Source organism: Bos javanicus, chromosome 1, assembly GCF_032452875.1.
Source record: "Bos javanicus breed banteng chromosome 1, ARS-OSU_banteng_1.0, whole genome shotgun sequence".
Lineage (NCBI taxonomy): Eukaryota > Metazoa > Chordata > Mammalia > Artiodactyla > Bovidae > Bos > Bos javanicus.
This window is the reverse complement of record NC_083868.1, coordinates 84329280-84347203: the sequence shown is the minus strand read 5'-3', so window position 1 is coordinate 84347203 and position 17924 is coordinate 84329280. Positions and strand designations below refer to the sequence as shown.

General features: G+C 33.2%; 1 protein-coding gene across 5 annotated transcripts in view; it reads left to right on the top strand.

Moving 5' to 3' along the window:
* ATP11B (ATPase phospholipid transporting 11B (putative)) overlaps nt 1-17924 on the top strand; it is a 123583-nt gene that overhangs the window by 98193 nt on the left and 7466 nt on the right. For 2 of the 5 annotated variants that reach the window (XM_061414871.1, XM_061414907.1), the window contains 3 exons: nt 121-224; nt 1464-1629; nt 15030-15163. In XM_061414871.1, the coding sequence (XP_061270855.1) occupies nt 121-224; nt 1464-1629; nt 15030-15163 (404 nt within the window). Of the gene's footprint in view, nt 1-120; nt 225-1463; nt 1630-4244; nt 4331-7279; nt 7406-15029; nt 15164-17924 lie in introns of those variants that run through there. The other 3 variants (XM_061414889.1, XM_061414881.1, XM_061414896.1) reach the window with 3 other exon arrangements.

Below are 17924 nucleotides of genomic sequence, written 5' to 3'. Positions count from 1 at the left end.
AATATTTGTCTTCTGAGGGACTTTGCCATAGGAACTTTTTAGTCACTTATTCTTGGGTTTTATCTGAGAAGTTAAAGATTTATTAATTTACATTAAGGATTTTTTAATTTATTTTTTTAGATGGCTTTGGAAACTCATTTTTGGACCTGGATCAATCATCTTGTTACGTGGGGATCTATTTTATTCTATTTTGTGTTTTCTTTGTTTTATGGAGGGATTCTCTGGTGAGTTACTATATTGTATTTTAATTATATTGATTCAACTCTAATATTTATTATGATAGGTTTGAACAAATTCTGCTCAGAATAGTTTTAAGAGCCTATCCTGATAAGAAATTTAGTTCTTTCAGTTGATCTTACTAATAAGGAAGAAAAAAGAAGCTAACAATTACTGCATTCTAGTGTTTTACCTGAGATATTACATTGATTCATCACAATAATCTTACTATCCCTTTTTTTCTATTTGGATACTGAACTGTTTAAGATCACGAAGGTTAAAAATAGGATTTACTTGAAAATTATTGTTCTTTATGCTAACCATAGTATTGATACCTCTAAATTGTTACTAATGTATATAATAAAATAAGGCACATAGAACCATTAAAGTTTCATGAAAAAGGTAACTTTATCTCTGAAAAGTAAATAGTGTGCTGTATCTTCACTGCTAAAATCAGGTATTCAGCTTCTCTGATAGATCAGAAATGAATGCTTATCCTAAAGAATCCTAAAATTCTTTGATAAGTCATGGACAACTGAAGTCCCTGAATTAGAGTAGTTATATTACATTGCCTACTGTGTCTGCAAAATATTACAAAAAGCGGGTAAAAAACTTGGATTGGCTAAACATTAACTTTCATTAGGATTATAAAAGGATGCTCATGACTATCATTTGCTTTTAATCCTCTTTATTTCTTCATTTTTTCCTGTATTTCCCCATACTGCTTTGAAGTGATATGTACAAAACCCCAAAAATGGTATCTTGACAAAACCTATTACTGTGTAGAACTAGTAATATTTGTGAGTACATTTATTTTAAAATAAGTGTATAAAGAAGATCCTCTAACTAGAGCTTTTCAACCTAAAATTTTGGTTATCAACCTTATAGTTGCTTAGTAGAAAACATTTTATTACATACTTTTTCTTGCTTTTTTAACCTCTTAAGTCTGTATTACTACATAATTCTTTGGATTTCCTACCACTGGGATAGAATAAGTCAACTACTTGCCACTTCCTAATTATAAAAACTATGGTTGTCATTCAAGCGAATTAAATTGGATTTTATTTTTGACAATGAAAGTATATCACATTTTATTAGTTAATTAAATTACATTGATTTGAAATTTTGAACATTTTACCGCTGTATACCTAAAATTGTAACCTTCGAATATAGTGGTTTACTTAATGTCTTGATTTAAGAATCTGTCTTGTCAGTTTCTTCTTTTATTAATCCCACTTTCTTTGCAGGCCATTTTTGAGTTCCCAGAATATGTACTTTGTATTTATTCAGCTCCTATCAAGTGGTTCTGCTTGGTTTGCCATAATCCTCATGGTTTTTACATGCTTATTTCTTGATATTGTGAAAAAAGTATTTGACCGACAGTTCCATCCTACAAATATCGAAAAGGCACAGGTAACCACATTTTATATACAGTACCTTTTGAATTAGGAGTGTTTAATGAATAGTTGTCATTATAATTTGCTCCTGTTAGAAAATAGTAAATTAACTATTCCTGTATCAAGTATTTTGCAATATAAATGTTGTTAAATGTGATACTGTTAAAATTGTATTAAGTTTTTGACTCCTAAAAAATTATAATTTTAAAAATTTTATAGAAGTAGATTAGAAATATAAAACTATCAAGTCATATCCAAATAATAGTGTAAATATATCTTAAGTAATATCACAGCATTCTATCAAATATATATAATTGGGATATATATTCATGTCTTTAGAATCATTAGAATTTCAGTAGTACTTTAGGTTATATTGTTGTCAGCAGAAGAAAGAAATAGTTCTTTAACCTAAATAACTTCTACATAATGGATTTTTACAAAATATTTTCTCTCATTGAATACTCACTAAAGTATTTAAACTACAACGGGTATTAACAATGTTTACATAGTGTTTAAGAATATGTTCTTAAGGACCTGATCGTTGTGAGTTCAAAATCCTCTTTCTACCACTGGGTAGCTCTGACTTTAAGTCTCAGTTTCCTCATGGGTAAAATTATGACAGAAGTGTCTATTTCATTGCATTTGTAATGAAGATTAAATGAAATAATTAATATTCAGATAAAGTGGATGCTCAAGAAATAAAAGCTATTTAGTGGAATGTACCATCTTTGTAATTTGACTTGTACATAACCTGGAAATACTAGTTTGTTCTGTTAACTGTACCATGGCATTGAATATATATCCTCAGGAACACATTCTAATCAACTTCTATGCCCCTGTAAACACCAAGCTTATTAATTGTTTAATGGGGGATGGGGGTTGTTGTTTTTGCATGTTTGTTGTATGCAAAGCAAATTTTTGTTTAAATTTTGGAAATTTAGTTGTGTGTTAATGCTACAAATAGAATAAGTGCTTCCTAAGTATTTAGAGATTAGTTAGACTTCTTAAATAGTATATGGTTTTAATTTCAATTGATCATATTAACATTTCTTTAGCATTTATATGCTTTGGTCCCTCAATTCTAGCCAGTATACATTTTAACACCTTTGAAGCAGTGCAGGCATCTGAAGCCTGACAGACTTAATTCAAATACTGTTTTAACCATAGAATGTATATTCTTAAGTCACTTCCTTAAGCCTCAGTTTCTTCCTATATAAAATCAGAATAATAATTACTACCCTACATGATTGTTAGAGACAGTTAATATGAAGCACCTGGGTCTGTATGTAGTAAGTCCTCAGTAAGAACATAATTATAAGAATGATTTGGATGCTGTTCTAATACTGATCTTCAGCTGGGGCTGAAAAATTTTGCATAATCTGATTACTCTGTCTGCCTATGCATTTATCTATATCTGAATATGGGCAAACTTTTCCACTGTGCAAGATATTACTTAAATGTATATCAGAAAGGTTTGCCTTTTTTCTAAGCTTCAGAGATATTCTTGGTAATAGAATACTAGTTTTAATACATTGACTATTATACTTTTTCTAGACCATTATGAAGAACATTTTTGTCTTGTCTGCTTGCCTAAAGTTATATTTCACCAAAATAGATTAATGACATCACTTAGAAACTTAAATTTTTATAAAAGTAAATCAGAATTATTTACATTTATACTTGGAAATTTTCTTTAGGCAGAGTATTTACATACTTACATCTTTCAAAGAGATTTCTTAATGATAATACAGGATGATAATGTTAGTCCTTATTATTTTTATAGGCCTCTTTTTAAAGGATTACACAGGAAGTATTTGATACCTTAAGATGGACCCTTAAACAAGAAAAAGTTAAAAGTGCTTTATATTTTGGTTCTTTTACCATGGGTTTTAATTGATTTAAAAAATGGAGTTAAGAAATCAATCATTTTTCTATGTCTGAAAGCCTGTATAATCTCCCTTTTTACCCCCACTAAATTTCTTTTAAATGATTTGACTGGATGTTCAACTGGGGTCTGATCTAAAGAGGAGAAGAATGTATATATGTGTAAAACTGTGTCCCTTTGCTATACAGCAGAGATTGGTCCAACATTGTAAATCAATTGTACTTTCGTAAAAAATGAACATATAAAAATAAAGAGGAAATCTCTACTTTCACTCAGGGATTTTTCCTAGCCTATGGGGGATTTTTCTGTTTTTGTTAAGACAGTATATGGTCCTTCAAATCCCATGTGTGATGTTATTCTTTTGCTATAGTCAGTAATTTTTATTGTTTCAGACTTGTACTGTCACCTCTAATTTCAAATGATAAAATTGTTAGAAAGCTGTCAGTTCCTTACTTCATTTTGCTATCATCCAAATAGTAGCAAGAAAAATTATATCACAAGAAGAGTTGGCAGCATCGATTTTGAGTTTTTCCTGCAGAATAGCAATGTGGTAATAAGAGTAAATTCTTGGGATAGCAAAGCCAACAGCCCTACAAATGTCAGTCATGTATGTGTAGCATGTATGATACTTCCTGCTCTTGTAGGAACAAATGTCTTTACAAAGCTTGTCCTGTGTCTGTCTCTTAGATGATAAATACAGCTCACTGACTTGTTGTATGTCCCATCCCTTTTCTGTCCACTTATAGATGTACTCCAACACAGTCGCTTTCAGTGACGAGTTCATCGCACTGCAGCCATTGTCGAGGGCAAGGAATCAGCTGAGCAAACTTAGGTAGAGTAGGAGGAGTAGAACCTCGTTAACTCTTCTGCATGCTAAAGGTCAATTTATATTCAAAAGATGGGCAGAGGCATGAATTAAGAGTGGGGCATTTTTGTTAGCACAGCTCTGTCTCTAATTTGACCTTTACCATTATGTATGTTAAAACCTAAAAAATATCCATTTCTTTGAGATGAAAATCAGCATAACAGTACAGAGATCTGTACTTTGTTATATGTTTTATACCTTAACTACTTTCCTAACACAATTCTAATGCTTCTGCTTGTCATACTCGTATTTAAGAATGCTCCTGCATGTTGAGTAATTTAAGCTACAGAAATTCATCATAAAATTTAAAGTTTTAAGTTTCAGTTACTTAGAAGTGAGAGTTGCCTATTTTTTATCTTGCCTTAATATGTGTTGTAAATACACATGCCTATTTGTCTTTGTGCACTGTAATGCTGCTGAAATGGTTCATATCCTTGCTACTGTTTAGTGCATCTATAAATTGAATAATAGATTTTGTATCTCATATACATCTTTATCTCTACCGACAGATTCATTCTGTCAGTTTCTGCAAAAAATAATTAGTAATCCCAAGATGTCTTTTGATGGAACAGAATGAAAGTTTGAATCCTAGAACTTTTCATATTAAGATACCAAAGTTATATATTAACTTCAATTCCAATCTCGTTTGAAGAGGAAAAGTAATATAACTACAACTTTTTTCTTTGTTTTTAGTTTTGGCACCTTTCAGCTTCTCACCCTGGATTTTTAATCATATGTATTTTTAAAATTCTTTTTTATTCTGTAGATTTCTAATCTGTGTTCACTTGATCAAATGAATGACTTTGACAAAGCCCTGCTTAAATAACTTATGTAACCCTGTAATTTTGAACTCTTCCAAATTTTACCAAACCTTTTGATTTTATTATTCCTATTAGTATGAGGGTTTTTGAAATATTCTACTTTGAATTACAAATATGTAGATGATATATAAATGGGAGTTTAAGTGGTAGTCAACTAAATTTCATGTTTAAAACGAGAACTAAAATGAAAACGAACTTGGAAGATTTACCTCCAACTTTGGTTAAGCCAAATATGTATATCATTTTTATCTATATGTGCCTTCTGAAAACTGTGTACTTATCACATTTTTGAACATCTGATTATGAACCTTAAGGCAATAGGAGAACTCATTATTTAAAAGAACACTCTGGTAAGCAGATTTGTGAGGATTAACTTTTGCATTGTGAATAATCTTAATATTTTTATTAAATTATATTTTCACATATGGTGGCTCAAATCAAGCAACATTTTTTGAGCAGTGATAGACAAAGAATGAAGCACAGAAATTGTAAATTAAAGATATCCCACTCCTTAATAGTGTAATAAAATAGTAAGCTTAACATTCATTCATCTGTGAAAGAATACAATGGACGCAGGTACATTAGTCACGTTGTATTTCCTACAAGTCACTCTCCAGTCAGGTCGTGTAACAATGGCAGACCCTGTTGGGTAGTCGGTAGGCCTGAGTGCTAGCCCAGCATGCCCTTGGCACTGCACCCTCTATATTCTAATCAGATTAGTCAACTCTGAGCTTCAAGGTTCTTCACCTATCAGATGACCATTTTATATACTATAGTCTTACTCACTTACTGTCAGCATCAGCAAAAAACAAAAAGAAATATAATCAACCAAAAGTCAGGCAGAAATAACAGTTGCTTACATGAGTGGTGAATGACCACTGGATGGGCATTTGCTCATAGCTTCATGAAGCAAAAGTGCCCACAAATATCTGTCTGCTGGTGCACCCTGTGAATTTAAATGCATCTTGTTTTTGAACCGTGTTGAACAGTATTCCTGGGTGTGGTTCAGGATAACTTGTTTACTATTGTGACAGGAAAATTATACATGTATTGAATGTCTTTAAGAGTTTTCAAATCTTTTATAAGGTTAGTATTGATACTTCTTAAGAACCATTAACACAAAGCTATTAATAATTTTTTTAAATAAAAGAAAACTCATTTTTAATATTTTCCACTCCCTTACAAAAAGCAAAGCTATAATAATAAGCTATCTTTACATAAACTTACTGTACTCTTGAAACCAAGAAATTCTACTTTATTATGTATATAAGAAATTTACTATAGCATTTTTTATAGAAATAATTATTCATTAGCCCTAAGACTGAGAAAACACATAGAAATGAGGGAAAAGTATGTTTTATTGAGGTCTTTTTTTTTTTTTTTAAGAAAGGTTAAAATTTTTAAATTAGCTTGGCCATGGGCACATATTCCTTAGAAGGTCTCTAATACTTAAAATATAGAGGGAATTCCCTGGCAGTGCAATGGTTAGGGCTCCACGCTTTCACTACTGAGTGCCTGGATTCAATCCCTTGTTGGGAAATTAAGATCCCACAAGCCATGAGGCATGGCCCCTGTGAATAGAAGAATAGAAATTGTTTTAAGTTAGTTAATACTCACTAAAGATATTTTAAATTAAGGATTTAATTGTTTACTAAATCAAGTCAAGCTTCCCCCTTACCCATATGTCTAACATTTGAAAGGCTATATGATTGACCCTTCCACTCTGCTGAAGTTAGAGAAGTCTTCTGAGAAGGAGCATGAGAAATATGAAATAAGACATACCTTTGCAATAAGAACCCTAATTGTTAGTGGAAAGGAATTTAATAGAAGAACTTGAATTTTACTGACAGAAACCTGGTTTTAATTTAACTTTGTACCCTGGATAACCATGGCTTTATTTTGTGTGGTCTGTTGTATGCTCCTTAAGAAGCTCCTATTAGCTCTCTTTTGTGACAGTAAATGAATGTGGTGTTGTGTGAACTTTCATTTGTGCCTCACAGATTGTGGACCCTGACTTGCTGTTTTGATTCTAAACTTATATACAGTGAGAGTATTGTTCTGTAATACGAGACTTGTTCCTTTTCTGTCCTTCCAGATGGAAGAAGATAAGGGTTCAGTCAGCTCAGCATATGAATTTGCTGAAAGCAAGCACAGAGGGGAGGACAGTGGGCACCTGCTAGCTGAGGCTTGCAGCCAGCAGGACAGTTGTTGCACGCACTAGGTAGTACTGCACTGGGCCTTCCTGGGGTGTCCGCTACACGCTTAAGCTTGGGGCACGCTGTGGGAGGACTGGCCTCACATTCCAGTTTTTACTTTACTCATTCCTTCACTGTTTCTCATATGTTGTTTTTGTTTACCTGTTTTCCTTTTTTTGTGATCTTTACATTTTTCTATATGTCTGTACCCGAATATTTCATTAATCTTCCTTTGGAGTTAAGTTAAATCTTACTTTACTTCAGATTCTGTCTTATTGTCTTATAGTGAAAAATTTATTCCTTTTCACTTCTTTTGAAAATATGTCATGCTATTTCTCTTATTTCTGAAATCACTTTTCCCACTTTGTAGCTGTGTGTCATTTTATCCATGTTAATGTAGTTAGACACCACATTACTTATCTAAGTCTCCCCCTTGAGTTGAATGGTCAAATGACTGAGTGCTTAGACCTGGTACTGAATAATTTTCTGTTGACTGATACTCACCAAACTCTCAGTTCTTAATTTTCATTAGCTGTCATAGTTACATCTTTGTAATAGAAAAGTGTGAATTTAAATAAAGACTTGATTAACTCCCCTCTTGAGATATAAATCCTACCGACTACTTCTAGATCTGATTGGGATATGCAAACTATTTTAATTGGTAGTAACCAAGGAAGATAAAAATTCTTACCGCTAGTAATTATATTTTTACTTGGACTGTTTGCCACTTTGGATATTGTAATTACTGGTCAAGAAGGTGCTATTGTGTCATCTGAGATAACCTTCATAAATGGAGAAACTTTAAAACAAAGCTACTTGAAGATTGTAAATCAGACAGTGGAACAGGTACAGTAATTTGGAAAAAATGTGAATTATATTGAAAAGTGTTTTTAAAATTAGATTCTTTTAATGAATTGCCCAAAATGGAAAATGCTGGAGATTAGTCAACTGTCAGTCATTATTATTATTAGTTGAAAAGAAATCCAAAAGAATTCAGATTTTTATTTTGTTCAGGGATATTTCATGTGATTATCTTTACAACATATTTATCTTGTATTTTGATAAATATAGAAAGATTTTTAGTTTTTAGAACATGCACTCATTGGCTGAAAGGAAAACTCAGCTGAAGGGCGTACTGGTTAAAAGGGGATGCTGGCTGGGATTTAGATTATGTCCTGGTTATTTCCTACAGCAGATAATCCTTTTGGGTCCTGACTATGCTAATACTGTGAAATTATGTCCTCTGTGATAAAAGTTCCCCAAAGGTTCAAGCTCAAGTGGATATTTCAAAAGACATGTATCTGGTGCTGCTTTGCTTTAATATATCCATTAAAATGTACAGTATGGTTGAGAATTGGGTTCCTAGAATGCCCCTATTAAATAATAGGGGCCTTGTTACGATTACTTTTCCAAAGGAATGATAAGTGAATTCTTCTATCATCCTGTGACATATGGTCTCTCTTCCTATAAATAAGAAAGCAGAAGAACCCTTAGACCATGGATATGATTTTAGTAAAAGTGCTGGAGGTGTAACCCTGATCTGCAGTTTTTTTCTGCTTATCACTAAACTTAAATTGGTTGAATAAAAGTATTTTGAGTATTTCTGTCTTTGGCATATATTTTGAGGTAAAAATCACTTTTAAAAATAAGTGTTAAATAATCCCGCTCATCTATATTTTCTTTCTTGAAATGGCATTTGTTTCTCTAATCAAAATTTGGTTAGCCTTACCAAATCAGACAGAGAGTTATGCTGAGCCTTAAATGTTACCATGGGCCATAGACTCTCCTAGTTATCTCCCTCTATGTCACCTGCCTCTTAGGCCTTCATTGTTCTGTCATTTCTTTCTCTCTGGATTCTTGGCTCTACTCTGGATGCCCTTTTCCAGCTTGCACCTAGAAGCTACCATAGAGATATCAACAGGATGCGAGGGCTACTAAACCTTCTCATTGTGGATCAGGGTACTTAAGTCCCAGACCTGAAATCTGCCACCACCACCACCATTTTAAGCAGTTTCAACCAACTACAAGTCACCTTCCTCTCCTTGTGTGACAAAGATAACATAGAAATACTACTTCATTTAACAAAGCAGCTAACTACAGAAGAACAGAAAACCTAAATGGCCTATATTCAGTTATTTGCCACTAAAAGGTACAGTTTTCTGAATGAGTAAAATTTTGTAAACAGAATCAAACATTTAAAAGGCTGATAATAATAAGGCATATCTGATAAGTGTGACACTTTACAAACTAATGTTATTTTCAAATCTGTGCTGACTTACTGAACAGCTTTTTCATCTGGAGGTCAAAATGAAGAAAGATATTAGTATTGATATTATTTCTACCAAATAGTAATGATATGTTGTGTATGACTGATACTTAGAAAACTGATTTTTTAACATCAGCTCAGCTGATTAGTTAATAATTGCTATTCAGATTCACCATCTCCATTAAAATAAAGAGTTTTATCAAACTATTTCACAGATATGTGTGAAATAGTTTGATAAAACTCTTATTCATCTAAACTACAAATTCCTAGTCAGATATTGGGTTGGTTTTTTGTTTTGTTTTGTTTTTTGGTAATCACATTATTAAAAGAGTCTCAGTCTTTTTGAAACAAGGAATAAGCCAAATTTATTACAATAAGCTTGCCTAATAATGTATGTTTATTTTCATACTTAAATTTAGGCAACACATATGGAAATCTCCTTTCTAAGGATCCCTAAAAGTCAGTATAGAGGTATTTTGCTTATAACTATCTTTCAAAATTGTTTATTTTATTTGGGGAGAAGGAAAAAAGGGAGGGAGTCTAGGGAAGGTAAATATGACTTGCAGCATGTTTTGGAGAAAAAGGCCTTGAATAAGAGAAGCAGTTATTTAAATACCATCGTTAAACAGCTACCTCTTCCAGCTCTCAATAAGGACTTGAAGCTGATACTGGTTTTAGGGGTTTTACTATTCTTAACCAAATTTGGAAATTGGTAATATTCGATGACTTTCTTGATTTAAAAGAAAAACATTTCCTAAACAGGAGCCTTTTTTTCTCACCATCATTATAGTTTAAGGCTTCTTTCCAAATACCTCCTATAAGGCTAAGCAAGATATTCACTTTGATTATGAAATATATAAAACAATTTTAAGACCAAAAGAACAAAGAACAAATGTGGTTAATAGTTTGATAAAACTTTATTTGATTTGATAGGTAAAATGGCATGGGAGTGACTAAAAAACTTAGAAATGTTATGACAGTTTTCCAAAACTTAGAAGATTCAAGAAAGATTTTTGTAGAAGCAACAGGAGAAAATTCTAAATGTTTGCCATCAGTGATGTGAAAATATTGGATATAAAAGCAGTAAGCTAGAATTTATTTCAGAAGGGAAGTTCTGTAAAGATGAAAAGTTCCACTAGCCTTACGTACCCATGTTGGCTCTCCATAGCTGTTTTGCTTGGCAGCCCTTTTAGCTCTGAGTTATGTGGTTGTTTCTGAGAAGTGTCGTGGAGAGTGAGTCTCACCAATAAATCAAAATTTCTGATAAGTTAAAAGGTAACTTTTTAGTCCACTAAGTAGGGTCTCACTCCCATTATTTTGCTTTATTTCTTTTCTAGTATTTATTAATAGTCTTTTTTTTTTTTTAAAGGTAATGACCCTCTCTCCTTACTTTGAATGAAATGAGACCTAAATGCTGCACTCTCAGTTATACTGGAAGCTATGATACGAGATCAAAGATGTATATATGGGAAAGTGGTAGAACTTGGAGGCTTGCTAGAGAACAGTATAGTGTTTCCAGTAGATAGCTTTACAGAAATGCACTTAACCAGCATTTTCAAAGCAGGTGCGGGTTTTCCCCTTTAGGGAAGAAAAAGAAATGTATTTTACTTAGTGTGATCAAAGGGTAATCTGAGAAATCATTTCTTTATATATGTTTGACATTTTAAGATGTTTACTCTGTGTTAAGTTGCCCATAATTTAATACCTGTCCTCAGGTTTGAAGGTAAAAGGTGATGAGTGCAAAGAAAGATAATTGCCTGAAGTCAGATCCAGACCTAAGCACTGTTCTGCATGTATTAATATGTGGACACTCAAAATGCTGTTGACCTTATGGATGTCATCTTTAGTGAATCCCTGTCAGTTGGTTGAACCCCAGCAGTTAGTGAAGCATATGCTGTTAAATTAAGAAGAACCAGACAAACTCCTTGTTCGAGTTTCTAGTCTAGTTCAGTGCTCTCCAGATAAATCTGATGAAGGACCAGATTGTTTTCTTGTTTTGTTGTTCATTTCTAGTTCACCATAGACCAATACTTTTGTAAAATACAATAAAAATGAATTACTAGGAAATGAAATTTAAAAGATATATAAAATAAGCCCCAATTTTGAAATTATTAGATTGAACAGTTACAAAAATATTCTTGTCAGATTGCAGTAAAATTGTCTAATCTCTTAATCTCACAGATCAGATGCATTTGTGTTCTCATGGGCCAGTAACTGTTTTCAGACCAACAATGATCCATAGATCACACTTTGAGGCACACTGGTCTTTTTGCCAGGGGGCACGAGTAACAGCTGCTCTTTCAACACTTAGGCTAAATATGTGCTGAATACACATCATGCTTTTCTGCCCACATAGTTACTCATTCTTTTTGCTTAGCCTGGAATGCTCTTTCTCTCCCATCTTCAGCTGTTGAAATCCCATCCAGTCTTCAGTATGCATTTCAGATGCCATCTTTTTCATCAAAATACTCTCCCACTAATACCAACAACAACAGCTGGTTTTGAGCTTCCCTTCCCCTTTTTTGATGTTTGTAGTCTGCCTTATACCATAATTATAAGAAGGCAGTATAACGGCGTGGTAAAGAGGTTTGGGCCCTGGATTCAAAGAAACCCAAGATTCAAGCCCCAGCTGGGTGAGCTTGAATATATTTTTAACTTCTCTGTTTCCTCATCTGTAAAATGTGTTTAAGTCTGGTGCCTATCCCAAAAGCAGTTATAAATGAGATAATCCACAAGAAGCTTCTTACCTAGTAACTGGCACACAGTAAGCATTCCATTAATATAACTTAATTATAATTAAGTTATATTAATAATATATATTATATATAATATATAATTAATAATTATAATTAATATAACTTAATTATAATATAATTAAGTAATAAGCCATTATTACTTGTTTCTGACTTACCTCCCACCCTTTCTTTTCTTTATCCTTAACTCAGTAGATTGTCCCCTATAAAAACCAGTGTAGTGCCTTGCTCAATGAAATACAAGGTGAATTTAAGTGCTTCTGCCATTTAAATGATACAACCAACCATTGGAGTAGAATCTAGAGGGAAATAGGTTACTGAGAGTTAGACAGGTGGGAAGATTTTATAGAAATGACAGTATTTAAACTGATCTTGGTGTTAGGAGTCAGCATGCTGCCCCTAATTGGTAAAAGGCCCTGACCCATGTTCTCAGGCAAGGAACACTGCCTGGTTGGCTGTGTGGACACAAGGAGCATTTAAAGGTAGAGTAGGAAAGGCAGCCTTAGGTCAGGTTATAAAGGGCTTTACAGGCCTGTCTGAGGTGTAGTTTCTCGCTGAGCATGTGGGAGTTGTAAAGTTCTGCTTCCTACAGAGGCTGGTTTTGAGACAGAGGAGGCTAGAGCCCAGTGACCCAAGAATGAAACTAGGAAACTAGTTAAATCCTGTTACCTAAACCAAGATTTCCTAAAATCTTCCACTGAATATTAATATTCCTCCTGGTATTGATTAATTAATGTTCCCTGGGGGGAGGGGAAGAAGGGAAGTTCACCAAAAAAAAAACAAATTTGCACTACGTCTAACTCTCCCCCTGGAGACTGACCATAAAAACATGACTTCTTGGCAGTCCTTTACTCACAAAAGTGTTTAGACATTCCTTGAACTAGGGTTTCTCAAACTTAACACAAAACTTTTTTCATGCGATGTCTGTAAATATCTCAAAAAACACAGTTAAGAAGTAGTACTGTAAAGAGTCCTAAATCAAGAGCATTATAATGAAAGAACAAGTTGAAATTTGGCTATTCCTCAGTGTTCAGCAGATCCTAGGACATTGATGCAGTCAGTTCATTGCCAAAAAGGAACCAAGTTGTCTCACGTTGCCTGGTATTTGACAGGGTTATTATGAGCAGGGTTTTCGCTGGACCTAACCAGTTGTTTCCCTGGTGGTTCAAATGGTGAAGAAATCTACCTGCAATGCAGGAGACTCAGGTTCAGTCCCTGGGTCAGGATGATCCCCTGGAGAAGGAATCGGCAACCCACTCCAGTATTCTTGCCTGGAGAATTCCATGGACAGAGGAGCCTGCTGGGCTACTCATGGGATCGCAAAGAGTCAGACACGACTGAGCAACTAACTACTTTCTTTTACCAGTTGCTTAGGTTCAGAATGCAGGTTATTTATGTTCCATCATGCTTGTGTCTTCTGTCCATTGTGCCATCCATGAATGTACCCTGTTGCCATGCGTGTACTCGACACTTGGTGACTCCCAACCTTTGTGAACTGCAGCACTCCAATGAATCTATTTTTGTTGTTTTCCTTCCTCTATTTTTGAAAGATTTGTTATACAGTATGTTATACATGTAAAATAAATGAAAATAAGTTTGTTTAAAATGATAATCCTTGAGAAATTTAGGAGTACCCTTGACTGTGTCAAAACCAGGTTGGGAATCATTGGGCTATGTGGTTATACCATTTTTCCCCCTTACTCTAACAGGATTGAAATTATTAGCACTGTGGCTTTAAGTAATCTTGCCAGGTTGTTTATTCCTCCTCAGTATAAAGTTTGCATACTTACAGAAATTCAGTTTTAAATCTAAATAGTACAACTTATTTAATCGACTTTAATAATCACCAGTTAATTTTTAAAAAAACAAGATGAGCTTATTATGGACATGATTAGCACTTAATAGTTGCTTAGCAACTTAAGGCAAATGATGCTTTTTTCCAAGAATTATTTATGGTGTATGTATATATATCTATATGATGTTTAGAATTTAGCACATAGTAAACACTTTGTAAGGTGTTTGCTGCTGTTGGTGTTATTGCTGAAGATTGGAATTCAGTCCTGCCTGGTTATTTCCCAATCTTCAAAATAATTTAAACTCTGCTTTTCTCAGTTACTGGATATTTTTAATTGAAGTTGCAGGAGCAGTTTCACCTAAAAAGTTCAAAGAATTAAACTTCAGTAAGTTTCTGAGTGGTTGATGTATATTGATCATAATATATTAAGATACTGAAATCCACAATCTCGGGACTTCCCTGGCAGTCCAGTGGTTAAGACTCTGTGCTTCCAGTGCAGGCAGGGGATGTGGGTTCCATCCCTGGTTGGGGAGCTAAGATCCCACGTGCCGTGTGATGGGGCCAAAAGATAATTTTTTTAACATTTTTTTAAATCCACAAACTTTCCAGATTTATACAAGATTCAGCTACTTGTTTTATATAACCATTTTACTCAACCTCTAATTTAAGACATAATGCCTTTTAATCACTCTTAAAGTCTTCCATACCTTTCCATATTATATAAAATATGTATACATTACTTTTGGTTTTAAAGCGCTTGTTATTATTTTTTTTTAATGCTTTTTGGAAGTCCAGATCTATCAGTAACTAATATTTTTCTGCTTCACCTCCTTCAGCTTACTGAAACAAATTCAAGTATCAAGTGCTTGGACTCCATGTGCTGTTTCTCAGAAGGAGAAACAGCGTGTGCATCTGTTGGAAGAATGCTGGAGCGAGTAATAGGAAGATGTAGTCCATCCCATGTCAGCAGGTGTGAAATTTCTCTAAGTAGCCTTTGCTGCAGATGAGTATCCTATAAACTGGAACAGGTTGAACCCACATCTCTAGATAATCTAATCAGTCAGCTCCTGCCTTTACCAGTTGAAGCAGGAAGTGTGCTCTTTATTAGCACTCTTTGATGCTATTTCACTTTGTGGCTTTAAGATAGGGGGTTCTTTCACTACCAAAGGAAGATAAAGCACCTTTGAAGAGACTTTTCATCTAATGAACAAAAAATTTTTGCTTTACACTCTTTCTCAAATGTGGTGAATAGGAGTGTGTATATGGTACTCTTGTTTTTATAACTTTCTCTTTTTTGTTATACCTATACTATTTTATTTCCTGTATTTTGTTTGTTTGCTTTTTGTATTTATAAAATAATCTGCACATAATAGGAAAATCAAGAGATTTTGCTTTTCTTATTCTTCATGTATATTGTCTAGTAAGTCACTTGAGACTTTGGGATATTTATAAACATAAAAAAGGCTGTATTTCTGCTCTCCTACACCTTTTTATCTGTGTAATGAGGTTTTAAAATAAGTTGTAGTTTTAAGTTTTTACTGCTCTTTATGGTCTAATTAAAAGTTTATAAGTTAGAACGGGTCTTTAAATTATGGTTTAGAAGAATTTTATTGTTTTTTGTCCCTTCCCAAATGTATTTCTTGAATTAGACTTGTACTTTTGAATCATAACAAAAATACCATTTTTACCACTTAAATTATTTAAAAGTGAAATTGATTCAGTTCTTTCTACATTTCTCCAAGAGACATAGTATTATTTAGGGAATATTAAGAAATAGAAAATTGTTTCACACTTTGGTGTTCTTTAAGTGGATGATATTATAAAGTTCCAAAGTGAGAGCAGCAGTGCACTCGTGCACATGGTGTGTTAGAGGTGGCACAGATGGATGGTGATTCCACTGTCCACAGAGTGCCACATGAAGTAGCATCACTTTCTATATGTGCCACACTGGAGAAAAGTTTGGAAAGACCCCATGAGCAGGAAATCAAGGGTAGCGGCAATGCTGCTTTTATCTGTTGATAAAAGAATTTTTAATATTTGGTTGGGTTTATGTTTTAAAAGTGAAGAGCATGACATTATTCTTATTATTATATTCTTAATTATTATATATTATAAGGTACATTATTCTTGTACCTTAGAATTCAGGTAACTTTTACTGGCGAACTTGTTCACTCCCACTTTGCCTTTAGTTATGGCCATTTCTTTATGGTACAGTTGAATTTATAAATAGAATTCTTTTAATATGTATATGGTTTCAGTCCCCATTTGTTGATTATAATGTGATAAGAATATTTCCATAACACTGTGACATTATTTTATAGTAATTTTATTCCATATATAAGAATTACTATGAGCAGCTGAATTTATTGGGACATGTATGACTTACAAAATTGTATTATAAAATGCATTATAAGAAATAGTTCTGCCATGTACCCAGGCCAGTGAGTCTCCCAAAGGAAGTTCCAGAGAGACTGATATATATTATTTTACTTGTTAAGACAGGTTTACTGCACAGAACTAAGGTGGGAATTAGACTAAGAGACTACTATAGAACTTGTATAGAATTTTTTATATATCTTTTCAGCGTGAAATTTCTGTTTAATGACAATAAACATCTTCACTAACTACTAAAACAGACTAGAATTAGTTTTAAATGAGCCCAGAATATTTTTCTGTTCTACATATATTCCCACTTTCTGGATATCGGCTATTAAGGTAATATGCCCCATTACTCTTAACATAGCCATTTTTTTGCTACATTATCCCTTTTGAGCCTGCCCGAGGGATTATATGGGGTTTCTTTCTGCATGGTCTATTGAAGGTGTCTGTTCTCATCTGTACTTTTTTTCACTTAAAGTTGTATCTCACTTTTTTCTTTTGTAAGAGTTTTTTTTTTCTTTTTTGCTAATAAAATGTTTAACAGTAGTGAATATCTTATTTGACAGACTATAAATAGCTTTCCAGTTTTGTTCAGCATCTCCAGTTATGTTATTGGTTACTACTGTCGTTATCTCTGAATAATCCAAAAAGTCTTTTGAGATTTGTTCTATTTTTTTTTAGTGGATAAAATTATATAATATGCAAAACCACTTCGTGCCTTTCTAAGGGCTATATGAAAATTACCACAGATCCATTAACATTATATTTAAACTTTGAAAAGTTATTTGTTTTTGTTTTTTACATGTAATTGCTTTAGTGAGGTACATTTGGCATTCTGTTTTGATTTTGGAACAGCTTCTATTCTACATCTCTCTCTCATGTCTAATTTAAAAGGACAAGATTACGTCTATTACAAGATGTAGAATCCCTTGGATATTTGTTCCATTAACTTTAAACATAAGAGATAATGGTAATCACTTGAGGAATACAATTAGTGCTTTCATATAACACATTTCTAATAAAACTAATAAAGTTTTACCATCCTTTATTCTACTTACATTTTATTAATTGATGTTGTCAAACAAATATGCCATATTGCAAGCTATGTTTCAAAGGTAGCATCATGGTGCTCTATAAAAGATATGCCATGTTGTACTCTGAAGGGCTGTGGTTCAGCAATAAATGCTTTTCTGTATGTAATTTACCAACAGTTACTTATCCTAATCAAAATTGTCTTTTAAATAGAAAGGAGTTAATAGTTAATATATAACTCAGTGTTTAATGTTCTGTCAAATATGATATTTAACAATATAAATGCACATATGTGATTTGAAAAGATCAAAAATGAAAGA